This window comes from Diabrotica undecimpunctata, chromosome 3 (assembly GCF_040954645.1).
Source record: "Diabrotica undecimpunctata isolate CICGRU chromosome 3, icDiaUnde3, whole genome shotgun sequence".
Lineage (NCBI taxonomy): Eukaryota > Metazoa > Arthropoda > Insecta > Coleoptera > Chrysomelidae > Diabrotica > Diabrotica undecimpunctata.
In genome coordinates, this window is record NC_092805.1 from 108735850 (window position 1) to 108759023 (window position 23174).

Sequence of the window (23174 nt, forward strand, 5' to 3'; positions counted from 1 at the left end):
ACCTGCGAACAATACAGGTAGCAAAGCCCAATACATCCCAGCTGAAATTAAAAAGTTGGTAGCTCAAAAAAGGAAAGCTAGGACCCAATGGCACCAAACCCATGCCCCAGCAGACAAGACTACATTAAACAAGCTAAGCAATCAACTAATATCCAAACTTAAAGAGGCATAAGAACTGTCATTTACAAACTACATAACAAATCTAAACCGGTACGATAACTCAATATGGAAACCGATCAAAAACTCAAGACTCCGGTACCTCCAATTACAAACGAACAGGGACCAACACTACAGTGGGCCTGAAGTGATGAAGAAAAAACAACGCTATTTGCCGAGCATCTAGCTCAAGTATTTACTCCTAACAACGACGCTCCAGATATTGAAATTAAAAGGGACATAAATAACATTCCAGAGAACATACCAGTAATCAGACCACTAACCAAAAATTAAGTTCAACAAGAAATCTAATATTTAAACATTAGAAAAGATCCTGGGCTGGACAAAATAACACCCAAAATGAATAAGGAACTACCAGATAAACTACTGACCAAAGCTCTTTAAAACCGCTGAAATAATACTAATCCCAAAAGCAGAAAAAAATCCATACGAGGTTTCATCATATAGGCCAATAAGCCTACTACCAGTCTTATCCAAAATACTTGAAAGGTTACTGTTACAAAAAATTAACTCAGACCCCAATACGGAGGAATGGATACCCAACCACCAATTTGGCTTTCGAAAAAAAAACACTCGACAATACAGCAGGTTCATAGAATAGTACACACCATAAATTCTGCAATGGAAAGCAAATACTACTGCACAGCTGCTTTTCTAGATGTTACTCAAGCCTTTGATAAGGTTTGGCACACAGGCCTGATTTTCAAAATCAAGAAATATTTACCCATCACGTACCTGAAACTGTTAAAATCCTATCAGTGGGAGAGAATTCCGAACAAGAGTGAATGAAAGTAATTCCAATAATTTTCCTATAAAATCTGGTGTTCCACAGGACAGCGTTCTTGGTCCAATATTATATGTGCTATACACAGCAGATCGACCCTCCACTAATGAAACCATCACAGGCACGTTTGCAGATGATGCTGTCATCCTTGCAGCCGACGAAAATCCAATTACAGCATCTAACATTCTACAGGTACAACTGAATGAAATCGAGACATGGTCTTACAAGTGGAGAATTAAAATGAATGAAACAAAATCAGTCCAAGTGGCTTTTACCTTGAGAAGAGACCCGTGTCCCTCAGTTTCACTTAACAATATCCAACTTCCCCAATCCTCTAGTACTAAATACCTAGGAATGTATCTTGACTCAAACCTCACCTGGAAAGAACATATTCTTAAGAAGCGGAAACAAATTGATCTAAGAATGAAAGATCTAAACTGGTTAGTAGACAGGAAATCGAAACTGAGCCTTGAAAACAAAATCCTTGTATACAAAACCGTCATAAAAACTATCTGGACGTATGGAATCCAACTCTGGGGATGTGAGAGCAAGTCAAGCACAGCCATAATTCAAAGATACTCCGCCAATCAAAAATACTCCGAACTATAGCTGAAGCACCTTGGTATGTGTCAAACCTAACACTTCATGAAGACCTAAGAATCCCGTTCGTACAGGATGTAATCACTAAATACAGCACGAAGCACCATGAAGCACTGGAATCGCATAGTAACCCCTTACTCCAACCTCTGTTAGAACACCAAGCCAATAGGAGACACAAAAGGAACTGGCCAGCTGATCTGAAAACCGGTTAAAGTGGTCTTGTCACTGGAGAAGACCTCACCACGCCAACAGGAGCCCCTTGCTCCGCAGACAGTAAATTAGCTTATAGAACTTTATTTGTGTTTTGATTGCTAAAGATTGTGTCATAATAAAAATAAATCCAAAATACGTCGACACTTTGCAAATAAAATTCAATTTTAAGCATGCCATCAGCAGCTAAAATAAAAGACATTCTTTTATTATCAGCCAGATCTATTGATTTGTCCAAAAAAGGGTTTAACATGCATCTATGCTCATTGCCAGCTTCAGAGTGCAAGTCTGGAAAGTATGTCAAAAGTTGCTCTTGTAAATTATACAAGCTCTGTATAATCCAAGGAATGTGAGTCGATACTGCAAAACTCTGGTCTATTGCATTACCTTCAATAATCTTCTGAACACATGGAAAATATTAATACATTTTTTTTGCAAAGAGTTTGACCACAAACGAAGTTTTACGTGAAATGCTTTTACTTTATCTTTAGCTGTTAAAATATTTTCATTTCTTCCTTGAAGGTTCTTGTTCGAATTGTTAAGGTGACTAAAAAGATCTACTAATAATGCTAGTTTCAAGAGCCAAATAGGGAATTCAAGAATGTTTCCCCTAATAATGTTGACTCGTTGACACTGGATGCCTGAAAATAAACCAAACAATATAAAAGTGAATAGTCTCTAAGTGAATAGTATATAGCCAATAAAAATTAAGGACGTGGAACCTTTGCACACCAAAATTAAGTATAATCAAAACTTGTATGCAAACAACAAAGAAATAAACATCATAAAACATCAACAGTAAAAATAGCAACAATAAGAATAGAGTCGTCTTAAGCTTATTGCCTTTGATAATGTTAAGCACGGGACACTATCAGAGATCTTGCAAAAACTAAACATTAATTATCAAGATAATCAAATAATATCAAGATTATATATTGTCGTTAAACGGCAAGAATAAAACTCGAAGGCACCCTGTCAGAGGAAATAAATATTCTGCAGAGTGTACGACGGGATGTACTCTCTCGCCAATGTTATTCAATTTATACTCAGAATATATTTTCCGTGAAGCATTGGAAGATGAGTCAGCTGTACTAGCGATAAATGAAGTTCTTGTCAACAACAATAGATATGCTGACGATACGGCTATAATAGCTAACAATTTGGGAGATATCCAGAGACTTTTCGATAAAGTATATATGGCTAGTATGACAAATTGTTTACATATCAACATCAAGAAAACCAAAATGGTGGTTATCTCAAAAAAGTTAACAATAATTGCGGATAATTAGACTGGTCATTGAGTTAATTTCTCGGTACAAATATTTTGGAGCTGTCATCAACGAAAAATACCAACATTCTGAAGAAATTCGTTCACGTATTAAACAGGCACGAGCTGCGTTCGTCAAAATAAAAGAACTGTTGACAGCACCATTTATCTCTTTGACTCTAAGTGTGCGTTCATAACGAGGCACCGACCCTCGATCGGACCATAGGATGGTATTATATTATCATCGCCACGTAAAATAAATGCATTATTTTAAATGCGAGCGTTCACTGTCAGTGCTATGCTCTAGGCGAGGATACCATGCCATGATCTCCGTAATGAACGCACCCTAAGAAGCAGAATGGTTAGTTGTTATGTTTTTTCTTTTAAATGTGGGTCTACAGACGAATTCTCAGAGTGTTCTGGATGGATAGACTCACAAATCAGGCAGTGCTAGAAACACTCAATATTGAACCTGAAATTGTATTTACTATAAAGAAGAGGAAACTTGAGTTCCTTGGCCACGTCTTTATAGGCACAAGATATGAATTCCTTTAGCTTATAGTGCAAGGAAAAATAGCTTGAAGAAGAAGCGTGGGGCGTAGAAGAATTTCTTGGCAGCGTAACCTTCGTGAATGGTTCGGAATAACATCGGTCGAAATTATTACGCGCAGCAGTTTCAAAAGTGCAAATAGTCATGTTCATCAGCAACTTCCACAGGAGACGTTGAATGCAAGAAGAAGAAGTTTATCGCTTAAGTGTATTGAAGGCCTGAACAACACTGCGTGGAGACTAGGAAAACATTATAGTATTTCAATTTTGAGAGCATTTAATTATGTTAGACGGTATGTTCCGAATATGGATCAACATATATTCAACCTCTTTGTCAATTACTTAAAAATACTGTAGAATGGGTGTGGCTCCCCTCACATCAAAAATGTTTCGACAATTTAATGAAAATCATTTGTAAATCACCAGCTTTAGTCCCATATGATATTATCAAAAAATTAGTTTACAATCTAAATATCTAAAAATGGCTTGGGGCTTTGTATGTTCCAGAAATATGATGAAAATTTAAAATTAGTAGCTTGTGCATCACTAAATATGAATGATAGTGAGACAAATTATAGTCAGACTGAGAAAGAACTGGCAATTTATTATGCTACTCAAAAATCTCACAATTTTATTTATAATTTTGATGTTGATGTTCAGTCAGATCATAAACCTATAATCTCCATTATGAAGAAGCCAATTTCCAAAATTGGCTCAGTTTGACTCAAAACTTTAAGGCTTAAACTTCTCAAGTACAGATTAAATGTTTATTTTGTTCCTGGGAAAGACATACATTTTGCTGATATGCTATCTAGGTCCAGTTTAAATATAAATACACATGACCCAGAAATGTTTGAAATGGTCCATCCAGTGAGTAAACATTTACCAATGAGCCATGAAAAGCAGTCTGAGTTAAGACTAGCTACTAGTCAGGATGAAGCATTGCCAGTAATTTTTGATTTTTATTACAATGGGTGGCCAAAAGAAAAAAAGTTCCTCAAGTATGTAAAAAGTACTACGGTATAAGAGATTCACTGTATTTTGAAGCTGGCATTGCATTCATTGATGACAAAATAATTATTCCAAGAAAACTTGTGCTTGACATGATAAAATTGCAAAATGCACCTGAATTATAGTATTTTGCTTCTGACTAAAAGCTTTCAACTTTCGTTCAAAGAAATCCAACGGATTATCAGCTTCTTTTTGATGCTTAGTTGTGAGATACCGCATAAGTTTTAACGATTTCATACTCTCATGTGATAAAATATCGCCGCAAATTGCATATTGAGGTTTATTGTTCAGGGCTGTGAACTCGTATTTCGAATAACTGTCATAGCAATGTCTATTATTTTTCGGATTTAACTCACCACCACCGCTATTGACACTAGTACCAGATGTTAAAGGCTGCGATCTTTTAAGGTGCGGGTGGCGGCAGGTGGCGTGCGCGGAACGCTTACTTTCGCCGCAACGACAATGCGGTATGGCAACGTACGTCGCCGTCGCTCTACCTAAATGTTCCAAAATAGGAAAAAATCATTACGTAACGTATGTAGTCTTATAATTAAATTATTTCTTTGACACAAGGATGTCGCCATAATATTTAAATCTGTTAAGAATTGAAAATATTGAAAAGTATCATCCGTATAAGACACAATTGGTCAAGAATTGTATGACGATGATTTTGACCGACGTCTAGAGTTTTGCGAGCGACTCTCCAAATAAGAATCCTCATTGGATTCATGAAGCACATACCTCGCATTGAAAAAAGGTGAATGTCTTTATGGGAATTGTCAAAGATATGCTTATATATATATATATATATATATATATATATATATATATATATATATATATATATATATATATATATATATATGTTTAAATTCAAATATGGTTGTATAAATTAATCATTACATTTTCCTCCCCCTGTATTCATCCGATCCTAATAGTACCGCTGAGGGCTCGGAAATACATATCGCAGGAGAAGAGCACCAGTCGTTGAAAAGAAAAGACGCAACCCGGCACGGGAACCCATGCACGCATATTAAATTGATTTCGTTCGTTGTTTTGTAGTGCAAACCCTGGTAATTAGACCCAGCGGTAAGTTTTTACCTAGTTTTACCTAAACCTATAAATTGTTTTTGATTGTTTATTGCAACCATTTAAATTTTAATAATTATTTGCATTTATGAGGAAAAGTCCATTATTTTCTCGCCAGAGTTATCGAAGGAATAGTTCTGTTAATTAAGTACTATTAATTTGTAATAGTACATTTGTTTGTTAATACCCCACATTGGCCTATCTAGCCGGATTTGAACTCATTTGTTGAAAAAATATTTTGTTATATTTAAATTTGAATGGTTGGTTTCGTCTCGTCGTATTTTTTATCGTTTTGAGAGTTCTTATCTTAAGTTTGCGTCTCTTGTCGTGGCTCGAGAATAATTTATGACCTTTTTGTAAAGTCGACCATATGGGATTTTAAAAGGGGATTATCGTCGTTTTAATAAAGTATCAAATTACAAATCGGTAATTTCGGGGTTTTAGACCACATTTTGTACATTTTCGTTTGTATAACATTATTGGAACTTGTTAGGAATTTAAAATGGAAAAACTTGAAGAAAAGAATAGGAAGCTCAAATTTTTAAGAAAAACTGCTTTAAATGATATTCAGTTAATTTTCGATTTAGGTTTTAAGGCCCTTTCAGACGTTTCTATTCGCCCTTTATTTAAAATTAGACTAGAAGAATTAGATTCGATTCGCGAAGAGTTCTTAAAACATCACACTAATATTATTAGTAATATTCTTTCTGTACCAGACGCGGATACGAGGGTTGAAGAAAATGTTCGGGAATTATTTTTGGAACAATTTTATAAAATAAAACTATTTAGTGCGGAATTATCTGAGCCACAATTTGAAACTCCAGAACCATTTAGATCGGTAGTAGTTCCACAATCAAATATTCGCTTGCCTAAAATAGAGCTGCCTAAATTTAAGGGTGATTTTAAGGAGTTTAGTTCATTTTTAGATTTATATAATTCGGTTGTACATAATAACGCAGGCCTAGCAGACGTAGAAAAGTTTAAGTATTTGAAAGGATGTTTAGAAGGGACTCCACTTAGTTTGATTCGTAATTTGTCAATAAATAGCGATAATTATCAAATTGCTTACGATCTAATTGTTAAACGCTACACAAATGTTCGTCGTTGTGCGACCGCGCATTGGGATGCGATCTTGGGCGTACAGAAAATATCGGTAGTTAATTCGAAAAATCTGGCTAAATTAGTAGATACGTTTTTAGAAAATTTAGCCGCATTGAAAACATTAGGTCTTCCGACAGAACATTGGGATTTTATTATGTTTAATTTACTTTTGTCGAAATTAGACGCGGATTCAGTAAAGTTATTTGAGTTAGAAAATAAATCGAAGAAAATCCCGTCATTTCAAAAATTGGTAGAGTTTATTGAAACTCAGTACATTGCTTACGATAATTTGAATAGTAGCTTAAGTGAATCTAAGAAATCGTCGAGGGCTCCAACTTATACGGAGCCAAAGTGTAATTATAAACATTCCAATGAGTCAAGGCATAATAGTAGTTCATCCTTTGTTACAAATTCGTCGTCAATATGTTGTGCTTTATGTAAGCAAAGTCATTTCCTTAACCATTGCTCGTTGTTTTTGAAAAAATCTCCAAAAGAAAGATACCAATTTTGTAAAGAATCTTCCTCGTGTTTTAGGTGTCTTAATCAGGCTAATCATTCTGTCAAGTCGTGTCCAAAGGCCTTTAAATGTAGTAAATGTAATAGTCACCTTCATAATAGTTTGTTGCACTTTGATAGAAATGGTTCCAATAGTCAGTCGTCCATAGAAAATACTAATAATCCAGGGGCATCGGGAGTCGAACAAAATTCGCCTGAAATATCACATTGTGCTGCTAGTTTTATAGGGAAGAAAAACGAGACAAAAAAGGAAATTTTGCTCGGTACCGTTTTAGTTCACGCGATTGATAGTAAGGGGTGTAAACAGCCCTTGAGATGTCTGCTAGATTCAGGTTCAATGAGTTCGTTCATTAGTCGTAAAGCTGCCAGTAGATTAGGTTGGCCTAAAACGCCTTGTTCATTTGAAGTTAACGGACTCAATTCGATGCAAACGAAACTGAATCAAGGTCAAATAAGTTTTTCTATCCAACCTCGTCATCAGGAGTCTCCGGTGTTTCACTTGGAGGCTATTATTACAGATCGGGTTTGCTCGGATTTGCCGAGCACCAAAATTGACATATCGACGTGGAATTATATTAAAAATTTGAAGTTAGCCGATCCCGAATTTAACTGTAGTCAATCTATAGATTTGTTAATTGGTTGTAGCATATTTTCGAAGGTGTTGTTAGAAGGGAAAATTGAAGGTAAAGCGGGACAACCAGATGCCCTAAATACCGTTTTTGGTTATATTTTGTTAGGACCTACTAGCACACCTAACCTTTCGTCGACTTCGCTTGTTTGTCTTTCAAATATTGAAGACCCACTAAATTCTTCGTTAACGAAATTTTGGGAACTGGAAAACGTACCGGAAAAGCCAGTTTCAGAACCAGAAGACGTTCTGTGTGAGAACATTTATCTGGAAACGCATAATCGGGACGTCTCGGGTAAATATGTTGTATCTTTGCCTTTTCGTGAATCGCCGCCTTGTTTGCAATATAGCTATGATATTGCTTTAAATAGATTGCTATCATTAGAACGACGCTTATCTCGTCAACCAAATTTGAAAAAAGAATATTCTTTTCATATGCAGGAGTATCTTGATTTAGGTCATATGGAGTTAGTCCCTAATGCCGAAAAGAAAAAGGGGAAAGTATTATATTCCACATCATTGCGTTGTGAAACCAGATAGTGTTTCAAGTAAAATTCGAGTTGTATATCATGCGTCTCAGAAAAGTCCCAGTCGCGATAAATTTTTAAACGACTATTTACTGGTCGGTCCTAAGCTGCAACAGAACATAGTCTCGCTGTTGTTGAATTTTAGACTTAATCGTTTTGCGCTGTGTGCGGACATTCGTCAGATGTATCGTAATATTTTAGTCGCTCCTGAACACACGGATTATCAACGCGTGTTATGGAGATTTTCTAGCGCTGAGGAAATTCAGGAATATCGTTTATTAACCGTTACTTTTGGAATAGTATCTTCACCGTATCTCGCTTTAAGAACTCTCCAACAATTAGCATTAGACGAAGGCTCTCGTTTTCCTAAAGCCGTCTCGCTTATTCGTCATGCTTCGTATATTGATGATTTTGTTTTTGGTGCTTCGACTCTCGAAGAAGCACAAACTTTAGTTGACGAATTAGTCGCTTTGTTAAAGTTAGGAGGCTTTGAGTTACGGAAATGGTGTTCGAATGAACCCAAATTGTTGTCGCAATTTCCTGAATCCCATATTAATCCTCACTCCATTAATTTTGATCCAGAAGCAAATGGTCCTTCATTAAAAATCCTTGGTTTGAAGTGGATTGCACAGTCCGACGTCTTTCAATTTTCAGTCAAATTGCAAGACGTCCCTTGTACCAAAAGATCGTTTTTGTCCGAATTAGCTCGAATTTATGATCCTTGTGGTTACTTAACACCTATTACCTTTTTTATTAAACATTTAATCCAACAACTTTGGGCAACCGGTCTTAAATGGGATGATCGCCCTCCTTCGGAAATAATTCGTATATGGGAGCAATATAAGAGCGAACTATCTCTTATTTCACAGTTCAAAATTCCTCGTTTTTTGAGTATTTCCTCATGTCCCATCTTGGAGCTTCATGGATTTGCCGATGCTAGTGAAAAGGGATATGCTTGTGTCGTTTATATTCGTAGTATTGATACTCGTAACCTAGTTCAAGTTACTTTACTGTGTGCCAAATCGAAAGTAGCTCCTATAAAACAGATTACTATACCTCGATTAGAATTGTTAGCTGCTGTTCATTTGGTAAAACTTATGTCGTTTGTGTTAGAGTCGTGGAAGCATATAATACTTCAAAATGTGTATGCTTGGTTAGATTCTCAAATCGTATTGCACTGGATTAAAAGCTCCCACTCGAGATTCAAAACTTTCGTCGCAAATCGCATTTCGTATATCCAGTCCCATAGTCAAAATTATTCTTGGCATTATATCGAATCTCGAAATAATGCAGCTGATGCGCCTTCGCGAGGCATGCTACCGGCCGTTTTACAACGTTTTTATTAATTTTGTTTTGTTCAGCTTTTGTCAATATAACCGCGACGAAACCACCATTTTAATTTTAATTTTTTTATTGTAGTTTAAGCTTTGAATATTTGTTTAAGATTTGTATAGGAATTGTTTGTAATAATTATCGTTTTAGTTGTTTAAGTAATGATAGTATTTAAAATTTTAGAATTCGTTTTGTTTTTTAAAGACCTTATGGCCTTTAAAGGGGGGAGAATGTTTAAATTCAAATATGGTTGTATAAATTAATCATTACATTTTCCTCCCCCTGTATTCATCCGATCCTAATAGTACCGCTGAGGGCTCGCAAATACATATCGCAGGAGAAGAGCACCAGTCGTTGAAAAGAAAAGACGCAACCCGGCACGGGAACCCATGCACGCATATTAAATTGATTTCGTTCGTTGTTTTGTAGTGCAAACCCTGGTAATTAGACCCAGCGGTAAGTTTTTACCTAGTTTTACCTAAACCTATAAATTGTTTTTGATTGTTTATTGCAACCATTTAAATTTTAATAATTATTTGCATTTATGAGGAAAAGTCCATTATTTTCTCGCCAGAGTTATCGAAGGAATAGTTCTGTTAATTAAGTACTATTAATTTGTAATAGTACATTTGTTTGTTAATACCCCACAATATATATATATATATATATATATATATATATATATATATATATTATATATATTAAGAACAGCAGAATATAAACCCAAACTATGGCTTAGATATGTGGACGACACTTTCATCATATGGACACATGGAGTAGACAAACTTACTGCATTTCTAGAATACATTAACAGTATCCATCCCAAGATCAAGTTTACGATGGAATTAGAGAGTAATCAACAACTACCTTTCCTAGACGTCTTAATAATAAAGAAAGAAAACGGCAACATTGGATATACAGTGTATCGAAAACCAACTCACACTGACAGATACCTACATGCAGATTCACACCACCATCCTGCACAATTGAATTCAGTCATAAAAACTCTGACTATAAGATCTGAACGACTAACAGACGAAGAACACAAGAAAGAAGAAATGCAGAAAGTTACAAAAGCGTTAAAAAACAACGGCTTTTCCACACACAGAATCGAAAAGGCACGAAGACCACAAAAAACAACAAAAGAAATAAAAGAAGACGAAAAACCGATTGCCAAAACCACTCTACCGTATATTAAAGGCACAACAGAGAAGATAAGCAGGGTCCTGAGAAAACACAAAATAGAGACTGTCTTCAACACCGACAGAAAAATCGCAAACATATTACCATCTGCCAAGACAAAGATTCCCCTAGAAAACCAAGGAGTATACAAAATTCCCTGTGGAGAATGCGATAGAGCCTATATTGGACAGACAAATAGAAGAATCCAAGTAAGACAAGAAGAACATCGCAATGCCATCGAACGAAAAGAAACGACGTCATCCCTAGCCCAGCATTCTTTAGCTACAGGACACAAAATTGACCTCAAACATACGGTAATGTTAGCGAATGTCGAAAACAAGAGAAAACGAATTATCAGAGAAGCAATAGAAATAGAAAAACAAGAAAATAATTTAAATTCTCGAGACGATGCCCAAAGATTGCCAAAAACATGGAAAACAATTATCCCGAAGAATAACGCAAGAACGGAATCGACCAAGACCCCGCCCACTGACCTGCGCACCGGACCAATTACAAGAGCGCGCGCAACACGCAGTAACTACAAAAGCCAGCTGCCTAACACCCGTAGCGTCACTTCCACTCGAACATCGACAAGAAGCAGACCATCCAGAGAGACTTGAAAATGGCAAGTGAGATCTTGCCGAAACGTCGTCAAAATGGTTTTTATCAAAACCAACAACATTTAACGCGGAGTCAAACCCGGAATACCATTGATATAATATATATATATATATATATATATATATATATATATATATATATATATATATATATATATATATATATAACTTAATTTAAAACTTAATAACCAAGTTTCAACAAGATGGAGCGTCTCCCACTATTATCAATGGGTAAGAAATTTTTAAAATTGCAAATTTTCGTAATCGCTGGATTGGGTGTAGATTCATAGAGTGGCCTGCTTGTTATCTAGAACTCACCCCGTTAGATTTTTTCTTTAGGGATGTCCAAAATCACGTTTTGACATTAGGCGACCAACATGCTTGCAGGATTTGAAACAATTAATTATTGATTAATAGGAATTGATACATGGCGAAGTATTAGAAAGAGTGACTCACAAATTTATTAATAGGCTTGAACATTAAAAATTTATCGCGATTTTTTAAATTATTAATCTCATTGTTCTTAGCAAATAAATGTACATATTCTTTAACTGTAAAGTGATTTATTTCTCGTATTAAATTTTGTACGTATGAATTAGAAATAATCTGCATAGAATAATCTGAATAGGAATAATAAGTTCTTTTAAAATCTGCAAATGTGTTCTATTAGTGTCCTATTTAAATTAAATAAGATGGATACCATAAGTTCCAGTAAAACCGGAAGTAAGTGACAAAAAATATGACATCAGATGTGTCATTGTACTTGTATACAAAGTTTCATGAATATGGACTTTTTCGTTTCAAATTTCCATACTTTATCCCAAATCTGTGTAAAGAGTTTCAACCCAACAAATATCGCCATAATAATAATTCTAAGCTTACCATCCAACATTTCAAAATCCTCATCAGTTGCTAATTTAGCTTTAGGTGGGGCCGAGGCAGCTCCCTCTTCCAAGGGGGCAGTGGCTGAACTTGATGGAATATCTCTGTGAACCGGCACTGGCATTCCAATGCTAGGAAAACCAATTCCATTTGGAGTTGGAAACAGGGGGGCACCTGTTGGATAGGGCGGTGCTCTCTCGCCGTCTGTCGGATAAGGAGGTGGAGTGATATTTGTGTTAATCATTTGCTGATCTGAAAAAAAATAATAAAATATGTATTTTTAAAGTTGTTTAAAATTAATTACTATCCTCATTAGCTTACTAGACTTAGACTAGACTTAGATCTAGACACTAGAAAGTGTGGGCTCATAACGTTCGTCTGTACCCATTCCAGAGTGGTCCGCATCATCAACTTTTTCTTTTCTCTTCTATAATTAGTCTGTAAGGAGTTAATTTTTTTAACAACAGAACTACAAATTTCTAGGTACGTAAAGCCAGGGTTTATAAGAGATTAGAAAATTTCTTGGAATTTTATTCAGGTAAAAGGATAATGTTTACTTAATATCAAATTATCAATAAATGGGCTTCTGTGAGAAGAAAGTTTATTTGAAAAGAACTTCATTTTTCTATTGTCGTTTATTTAGAACAGAAGTCAGTGTAATAACTATAAATATGAGTGATATAGAAATGATTAGTGACGATGTCTTGTACATTCCTGTCACTATTTCAGGAAGTGAAGACGACTCTAAACCTGAAAAGCGTTCTGGTTATTCATCTCACATTCATCTCAAACACGATGCAAAGCAAATCGTGCTTAAAGTTTACAACGGTAAGGACCCCATTAAAAATACTCTTTAGTTAACTTTCCTAACACCGGGTGAATTTTAAAACGACCAGTACCAGGTCGGGCGACTTCTCGCACCAGTAGTTTGGTTCACTTTTAAGCGCAAGGATTCTATGCATCTCATTAATCTTACCATTTTTTTAACTCTTTATTGTCTGTATACTTTGTTTAGTACCAATTCAACAAATTAAAAATCAAAGACAGAAAACAGTCACATTCAGAAACTCATCAAATAAACAGATAATTTTAGCAGATATCAGACGTACTTAGGGCTAAAAGCACTTTAAAAGTGATGCTTCGAAGAATCTAGACAAAAATATGCTAATAGGGGAATTATAAAAGTTCCCACTGTGTAATAGCAAGAATGGAATTTCAAAGATAAAGGAAACACATTACAATCAACTGCTAATATGTAAAGAATGCGACTGCCCATCGTGGCAGGTAATTAGTAGTCATTAGTAACCATATTCCAAAACTTTCGTCTAAACTGATAAAATTAGATTTGCAGAACGTGAAAACAGTCGACACTTCTTTGTGCTCTTAATACATCAACTACCAATGTCCTCAACCGTCAAATCGATTGATTAAACTTAATTAGATATTAATAAAAACATTAGACATGGAGCGAGAATTCGCCCCACCCGGTATTACGAAGGTTAATCATATTTACCGATTAATTCATTCATAAAAAACACAAAATTACATATTTTTTCTTAGGTCTTCCTTCGACGATGATTAAATCAGAAGCGATCAAAAAGACGGTTTTTTTTTGACACAAGTGCCACGATCCACTGTGTACGAACTTATAAAAGACGGTCCAGTGTTGCGAAAAAAAAAGGATTCTGGTGCCCATCGAGTATTACCGAATTTTCATTTATCAGCTATACGGGAAACAATATATCATATGTATTCAGTGAATAACTTACCAACTTTAAAAAAATATTTAAGTGAATTAAAAAACAAAGAAATAATCCCCGATTGTCAGAAAACTACTTTTTGGAGGTTTTTAAAATTTAATGGTTTTATGTTTAAAACAGTGAATAAACGGCAGACAATTATGAAATCCAGCCGTTTAATAAAGTGGAGGTTCGATTATTTGAAGAGTCTAAGGTCTTTTAGGAGTGAAGGGAAGAACTTGTATTATTTGGATGAAACTTGGTTCGACACCCACGATATAGTTAAAAAATGTTGGACCGATGGTAGTAAAAATTGAGTCACCAATGTTCCTCCCTCTAGAGAGAAGAGAATTTTTATTTTACGGGGGAATTTTTATTTTATTTTATTATTATGGGGGAGAATCAGGATGGGTAGAAGATGCTTTATTACTCTCTGTTAAGAGTTTAAGTGATTGTCGCTTAGTTTATTATCAAGATTTGGACAGTACTTTGTTTGAAAAGTGATTTGAGCAGCAATTACTACCTACATTAAAAAGAAATAGCGTTATTATTTTGGATAATGCTCTTTATAGGATATCTTTGGATATTTTGCATTATGTTAAGTATATATACATATAAAATACGCGATACAAGTAAGAGAAGATAGAACTGAAAGTTCTACCCTTTTGAAAGTGGTACTTTTTGTACCGTGTAGAGTAGAGCCTCACGATTGAAGTAACCTATGAAAAATAGTTTTTTATCAAGTGACACTTTCTCTATTTTTATTTTACGGGGGAATTTTTATTTTATTTTATTATTATGGGGGAGAATCAGGATGGGTAGAAGATGCTTTATTACTCTCTGTTAAGAGTTTAAGTGATTGTCGCTTAGTTTATTATCAAGATTTGGACAGTACTTTGTTTGAAAAGTGATTTGAGCAGCAATTACTACCTACATTAAAAAGAAATAGCGTTATTATTTTGGATAATGCTCTTTATAGGATATCTTTGGATATTTTGCATTATGTTAAGTATATATACATATAAAATACGCGATACAAGTAAGAGAAGATAGAACTGAAAGTTCTACCCTTTTGAAAGTGGTACTTTTTGTACCGTGTAGAGTAGAGCCTCACGATTGAAGTAACCTATGAAAAATAGTTTTTTATCAAGTGACACTTTCTCTATCTCTGCAGAACCCACACAAAATCAATTTTTGTCTAACCTATTCATTTTCTTTACATTATATCATAAATTTTTATATTCTAGGTATATTAAAAAATAATTTTTTATGTATAGTGAAATTAATAAATACGATATTTTTTTGAGGTAAGATGTTACCTCGCGGGTTTACTGCAATATGTGTATATACATATACTAAATTACCTATTGGAGATGTAATAACAGGGGTAACAGGTGGTGGTCTAGGACGTTCTGGCAGAGGAATATGGCCCAGTGTAATTCCAGTTTCAACTTCTAGATTGGTGTGGCAACCTGGAACAACCGCTGTAACCTAAAACAAGTTTATGAATCGAATTATAATCGAATTATAGTCGAATTATAATCTTTGTCGAATTCTTCGGTGGGTATCTCTCGGAACGGATCATCAGCCCATCTATTCGCTAATACTTTAACAAAAGCTGGTAAATTTCAATATATAAAAGTTTCAGGAGAGACTAAAAGGCCTTTCATTTTAAGAAATTGAGACAAAATGGAATATAACTAGATACTGTTAAATCAAACGTAGAAACAAAAACCTACGAGGAAAACCAACTCACTCGGACAATGGAATCGATAACTTTTCCAAATTGGTGTTTGTACAATTTTTGCAATGTAAACGCAGCTTAATTTACGATATAATATATATGCTTTTCTTATTCCTTATACAGGGTGTCCCAGACTAATTTACCCACGCTATATCTCTTAAATGAATAGAGATTCTCTAATGGGACAAAAAGTTATCTATTCCACTTGTAATACACTTTAATATGGTGTAGAAAAAAATCATCCCCTAAATATTCATCGCTTAGTTACAACCACTAACTTTAATTTTTTTAATAGCACCCTGTATATTTTTTTATAGTTTTGGATATGGTCTTCTATCGTCTATTCAACAGTATTAAAAATAAAATCGGTTTGTAAATAATCAAGAAATCAATTTATTTTTTATTTTTGTTAATTAAGTGTCCCCATGGACGTATAAATAAAGATGGACCGGGCTATTTCGTCACAGTCATAGGCACAAATCCCTAATTTGACGTTGTCATATTATTTTTTTTTTCAAGTCAATCTTCGAAATAATTTTCGATTTTTAGTATAATTTATTTTGAAGTTATACTTCTATACGCGCACTCCACGTTGGAAATTTGTATGGGAGTAAATCTGTGAAACCATTACATATGTAAGATAATGAGTAAGAGGGAGACAGAAGATATATTTTCTCTCTCTTCCTCTCTCGAATATAAAAATGTTCCTTTTGTATATATAATTTAATATTATACATATTATATAAAGATATATATACATATAATATTATACATATAATAAAATATTTATTAATATTATTATTTATGTGATATGTTTTGTATTATTTATTAAATGTTCATAATTATATTATTCTTTTGTATTTCAAAATAATAATCTCAATAAATCACTGTATGATCCAGAACTGTCAATTTTGAAATATATTTGTGTTATGTCCTCGGTAGTGTAGTAGTCAGTATCCCCGCCCGTCACACGGGAGACCGGGGTTCGTTTCCCAGTCGGGGAGGACTTTTTTATTAATGTTATTACATTATTGTCATTTTTAAATACTTACGGATATTGCATTTTAATTTGTATTGTATTATTATATATGGAATTATGTTGCACTGTATTGTAGTGTATTTTTTTATGAATATTATTGTCATTTTTAAATACTTATGAATATTGCAGTTTAATTTGTATTCTATTATTATATTAATAACAAAATAAACAATGAATTTTACTGCAGAGTATGTGTAAAAAAATTTTGCATTCAACTCCTTTCATACATATATGAAAATAAAAATATACATTTTCATCAAAATATTGATTCAATCCTTCATTGTTAGTAAGTTGTTATTAATTCTGTTTCTCTTTCTGCTATGTCTTACCTATAAAATTACATATGTAATGATTGTGCAGATTGACTCCCAAATAAATTTGTAACGGCGAATGCGTGTATAGAAGTGTAACTTCCACCGGCAGTCCCACTGGACTGCCACACCCGTTTTTTTTTCATTTATAAATAAAAATGTATTACCTAGTTAGTATAAACTATTTTTAGATATACTCATTTCGATCCAAGGAATTAAAAGAAAAATATTAATTTCTTAATTTAGTAAAAGAAAATATATTCTGATAATCATAACTTTTTGTAAAACTTGGCATCATTGGTAATATTAACTAATAACGATTTGAGGAAAAGGAACATGGCGTTGTACTTTTTACCTTTGAGTTGATAATTTCCTTATTTGTGACATTTTAGTTAATGTTAAATGTTAAGACGTGTCCTAATGGTGCGTAACTGTGTTGTATGCAGAAAAACTGCATATTTACATCCAGAACTGTCATTTCATTCGTAAGTATTATAAACATTGGAATTACGTCCATGGGCGTAGTACAGGGATGTGATATTACTTAATTCTTGATATGGATTGAAGTATAATTTAGTGAAATAAAGTAAATTTTGTAGTAATATAAATACATTTATTTATTTTTTCTAATCTAGAATATAATTGCTATAAATATATTAATTTTAATGAAATATAATATGCAGGTTCACAGTCAAGAATCAACAGCTGCTGAATATGTGGTTGTCTATGTTCGGCCTAAATAAAGAACAAATAAAGAAAACTGTTATGGTCTGCTCAGAACACTTCAGAAAGCATGATCTAATTATACAACCAAGTGGACAGGTTAATTTAAGGAAAGGAACTGTTCCAATAAATATTTTTCATAAATCACCAGAACCAAAGTCACCGAATTCTATGTAATTTACTATACAGAGTATAATAAATATAATGCATATCCATAGTTTATTCCATAATATTGATATGATAGCATATCTTTCTATTAATTCATTATTTCAGTTCTTCAAACAATATGGAAAATAAAGAAACAGCTTCCAATAGTATTGATAAGAATGATTTTTATTGATCTTCAAAAAGGTGAGTTTGTATCGAATTTGTTTATTAAATTTACAAATAAAATCTAAATGTGGATTTTGATTACTTATTTTATTGTAATATTAAAATTACTCACCCTATTTTAGGAGTTTCATTGATATTAAAGAATGTAATATGGAGACAGACTTGGGCTTTAATGTAAAATCTACTTCCCCCAAACTATTAAAAAGGGGGTGAGTTTTGGCTAAAATTTGTATGAGATTATTTCTATCTTAAACCAATTTTAATATTTTTCTTTAATGTACACAAATTCAATATTCTAGATGTTTAAATGACAATGAAGAAAAGGTCCTTCACTTCTAGGGTACAGTGAATGAGGTTTACTGAAGAGATATTTCACACTGCTCATCCATCACAGACCTCGATTTGGATTTGTTACTTCGACTTTTGGATTTGGATTTGTTACTTCGACTTTTGGATTTGGATTTTTTACTAAAAGTACCGCTACACCGATTTACAACGAAGTGCAATACTAAATATTACAAGCACTGATTAGTAATAATAAACTTGAATTCAAAGTCATATCTTATAATCTTACCTTAAGAACAGTCCACTTCTTAAATAAAGTACAATTAATAAAATTAGGTATCACTGCTGATGTAGGTATTGGAAAATTAATTTTATATATTCGTTGTCCATGGGCTCCAACACCTGAATCTGACACGTGTTGTATATATTCTTTATCATACTTATAATGATGATTTGGTGATGTTGTTTTAGATTCGATGGTCTAAAAATACAGACACTAATTTCTCAAATACTTGCGAAAATTTAACCATATCTACCATTTTTAAGGATAACGTTAATTCTACGGTACTCTCATTTGACATGTTTGTAATATCTACTTTAATTTTAGCAACCTCTCCAACAACAAATGCTTCTTTTTCTAAAACTACATCCATAGTAATTGGACCGCTAGCACAACAACAGCAACATATTGTTTTTTCGTCTTGATATGCCACAGGATTCTAAAATGAATTATATATAAATAAAATAGAAGGGTCACTTATTAACAAGTAGATTTAACGAAATTTACCAAACAATAATTTACAGACGGAAAGTTCCCTGAAAACAATTGTATACAAAAAAGTTCGATACAATTGCTCGATAAACAATTCCACTAAAGTAAAATTTACAGATATATACTTAAATTTACAATCATCGATATGATATACTAAGGATAGAACCTATGAATAAATACTTGCGTCCAAAGTAGCTAGTAACAATGGCCGATTCTTGCTTCCGGAATGTCAGTGGTGTACGAAAAAAAATATTTTGATACATGTATATGTACAACAATTATTTATTGTCGTTGTTATTTACATTTGAATAATTTGTTATTTTGAAATTAATATAATGATGTTACATTGTAAAACTAAAAAATTATTATTTTTATAACATAAAAACATATAGTAGTTGCGCATCGCACGCCACTAATGTGACTGGATGCATATTAAAAATTTAACCAATTTATTGATTCACCAAAAACAATACATTAAATCATTGGCTTAACACATAATGTTACCTGTCAAATTCACGTCGGACATTGTAGCTAGGTAATGTGACATCAGTTCCGTCGTTTATCAGCTACATGTAAAAATATCAACATGTTCCGTCTTTAGTATATTATATCGATGTTTACAACTAATCTTTAACGGTATACAAGGCAAACAAATTGATAGAATCAGCAGAGTATATAAAAAAGAAGTGGAAACCATTTGAAAAGAATTAAAGAACAGCAAATCAGCCGACCCAGGAAACATACGTTCAGAACTCGTTAAATATGGATCGAAAGTATTATTTCATCGGCTACGACAACTGTTCGAGGAACGCATAAATAAGCATGAAATACCAGAAGTTTTGAAAGAATCATATATGAGTACTATTCATAAAAACGGAGATCAATCGAAACACGTGAATTATAGAAGAATCGCAGTTGGCCGTTTTGTTAGCGTCCACAGACTCGGCTGAAACTGGTTTCCAATCAGTCTAAAACCGATTTTGTTTGACCCTCCTATCGTGGTCGCAAATGCGTTGTAAATATTTTAAGATTAATCAAATTATACGGAAATCAAAAGCTTGACAAAACATCTTGTTTAGATTATTGGATTATTATAAAGAATTTATATTAACTGAACATTTGAAAAAAATTTACGGATATTTATATTTTAAGATTTTATTTTAATTTCATGTAGAAATTATAATTGTCGGTTGGATATAAGTAAAAATTAAAAAGGTTATTATAGTCCGACAATTTTCAATTAAAGGTGACTAATCTACAAATTAAACTAAGAGCTAACGGCAACCATGTAAAATGTAAGAAGTAAATTCTTACCGGGGTCAGTTTTATTGTGTATGCTTCGCCCATGTAAATAAGTGAAAAAGTAAGATAGTCCCATAAAATTTGCCCCCGTAACAATATAAATTGGTGCGATTCACGAGCGTATAGTTAGACAAGTTTATTGAATAGTTTGAAACATCGGTAAACTTATCAAGATTTCGCTGGTCTATATATATTTACGTTCTTAGAATTAATGGGAATGAGAGAAATATGATATTTTAGTTTATTCGTTTCACATTCTATATGTGCATAGGCGTAGTGTGTTCTATTTCTTGGGAACATATTTATTAAATAGAATTTATTAACTTTAAAATACACACAACGCAAAAGTCTAAGGATATTTTAATAATTTAACAATACCAATGACAGAAATTTCATGACCATATAAATTTGCTTGTACTATAATTGTTGATACAGACACTCACTTCTTATAAAAAAAAACTGATAGCGATACGTGTTTTAGAATGTTTTTTATAAGGAACAAAAAAATTCACATTTTTATGTTTTGTTTATTTTTAATTTTAGTCACTTTATACCATTCTTGCTTAATAGGCGAGTTAAAGATATTGTCTTTTTACCATGCAACGACAACGTTTAACGTTGGACGAGATGAATAGAGCCGTGGGTCTCCTTCAAGCTAGTATGCGACAAACTCAAGTTGCTGACCAGCTGGGTGTCTCCCAAAGCGTCGTAAGTCGTTTGTGGCGTCGGTTTAGAGACACTGGGAGTCCAGCCGAGCAACATCTAGACGTGGTCGCTCTACAACCGTCGCTCAAGACCGATATTTAATTTTAAATGCCAGAAGACAGCCAACAATCACAGCACCCGAGCTGGTCAATGCATTACAGCTTGCACATAATGTAACAAGTAGCAGCAGTACTGTGAGGAATCGTTTCCATGAAGCCAATCTTAGTAGTCGGCGACCACTGAGATGTCCACCTCTATCTAGAGGCAATCGCGCTGCAAGATTAACCTGGTGTCAAGAGTTTTAGAATTGGACCGACAATGACTGGGCCACAGTTTTGTTTAGTGACGAGTCTAGATATGGATTTCATCCAGATTCTCGTCGGACAAGAGTTTAGAGACGGCCCGGAAATGGAGAACGATTACGACATCTTCAAGAAGTGTATGCATACAGAGGTGGTACATTAATGGTATGGGGCGGAATCATGATTTTCCCACGTGGCTTTCTCACAAGTCAGCAATGTTTGGACACTATTCTTGAACCTGTTGAGCGCCCGTTTGCTGATGCTGTTGGAGAAAATTTTTACTTTATGCATGATAACGTCCGACCACATGTTGCGCATATTGTAACAAACTGATTGGATAACGAGGGTATTGATGTATTGCCGTGGCCAGCACAATCACCGGACTTGAATCCCATTGAGCATGTATGGGACATGCTCCAACGAAGAATTACTCCACATATGGGCAATATCTACAATGAGCTTCAATTAAAAGAGCTTCTGAGAGAACAATGGACATAACTACCTCAAGCAGACATTAACAAAATGATTCGGAGCATGAACAGTAGATGTAGAGCTGTGATAAACGAACGTGGTGGCCATACTTTATTTTAAGTTTATATTTCGTATTTTTGACATTTTATGGTGGTATGTGAAACATGGGTGATTTGCAATATATTTTTTTTTGCTCCAATTTTCTGTTTTTTTTTTGGCAATTTATTGTTTTTGACATATTAAACAACAATTTAAACTACAAATTGTGTATTTTTTTTAAGTTGATTACAGATAAACAAAATAGTCTAGTCAAGGGTGCAAGGCGAACGGTCGTTGTTCTTTGGCGGTTCCCAAGTGATTGTAAGCATTAGAAGTGAATGTTTGTGAGTTTTCGTGGACTAAGTGTATCCTGACGGAAGCTGATCCAGTAAAATATTGTAAGTCATACTTTTCTACTTATATATTCCAAGAGTCACTGTTCAGGCCGGAACGAGAGATTCAGTTTATCGAGAGGAGAAGAGGCTAGCATCTTTTGAACGATACGTGCATCTGAAGGAGATCATTGAAGACGAGAGGCTCGCAATAATTTGTTGTAAGATTGCTGATTACCTAGGGAACTGCTAAGAATAGATAGTGTAGGCTACAAGGAACAAGGATTTGTACAACTCATCTTCAGAGAGATAGTTTTTTTTCATTCGTCAGTTTTTCTTTATCAACAAAGTTTTTCTTTTAATTGCTTCAGAAAAGATAGAAATATCTATCAGGAGATATAAAACAACAATTTTGATTTGAAATTTTAAATTATATAGTATATAACATTAATTTTTGAAGGTTCACGTACGTAGAACGAAATTTTGATAATCATTGTATAAGATATTTTTTGTTTAAGATATTTGAGTGTGAATTTTACTTCAATTTATAATTTTGTATCATATATGACTATTCCGATATTCCTTAGACCTTACCTATCATA

General features: G+C 33.8%; 1 protein-coding gene across 3 annotated transcripts in view; it reads right to left on the reverse strand.

Moving 5' to 3' along the window:
* The window catches only part of LOC140436023 (arrestin domain-containing protein 2-like), a 54496-nt gene that overhangs the window by 8980 nt on the left and 22342 nt on the right, over positions 1-23174 (reverse strand). For all 3 annotated transcript variants that reach the window (XM_072524735.1, XM_072524733.1, XM_072524734.1), the window contains exons 5-8: positions 19186-19368; positions 18939-19130; positions 15579-15705; positions 12476-12727 (exon numbers count right to left, since the gene is read on the reverse strand). In XM_072524735.1, coding sequence (XP_072380836.1) covers positions 12476-12727; positions 15579-15705; positions 18939-19130; positions 19186-19368 — 754 coding nt within the window. The remainder of the gene's footprint in view (positions 1-12475; positions 12728-15578; positions 15706-18938; positions 19131-19185; positions 19369-23174) is intronic.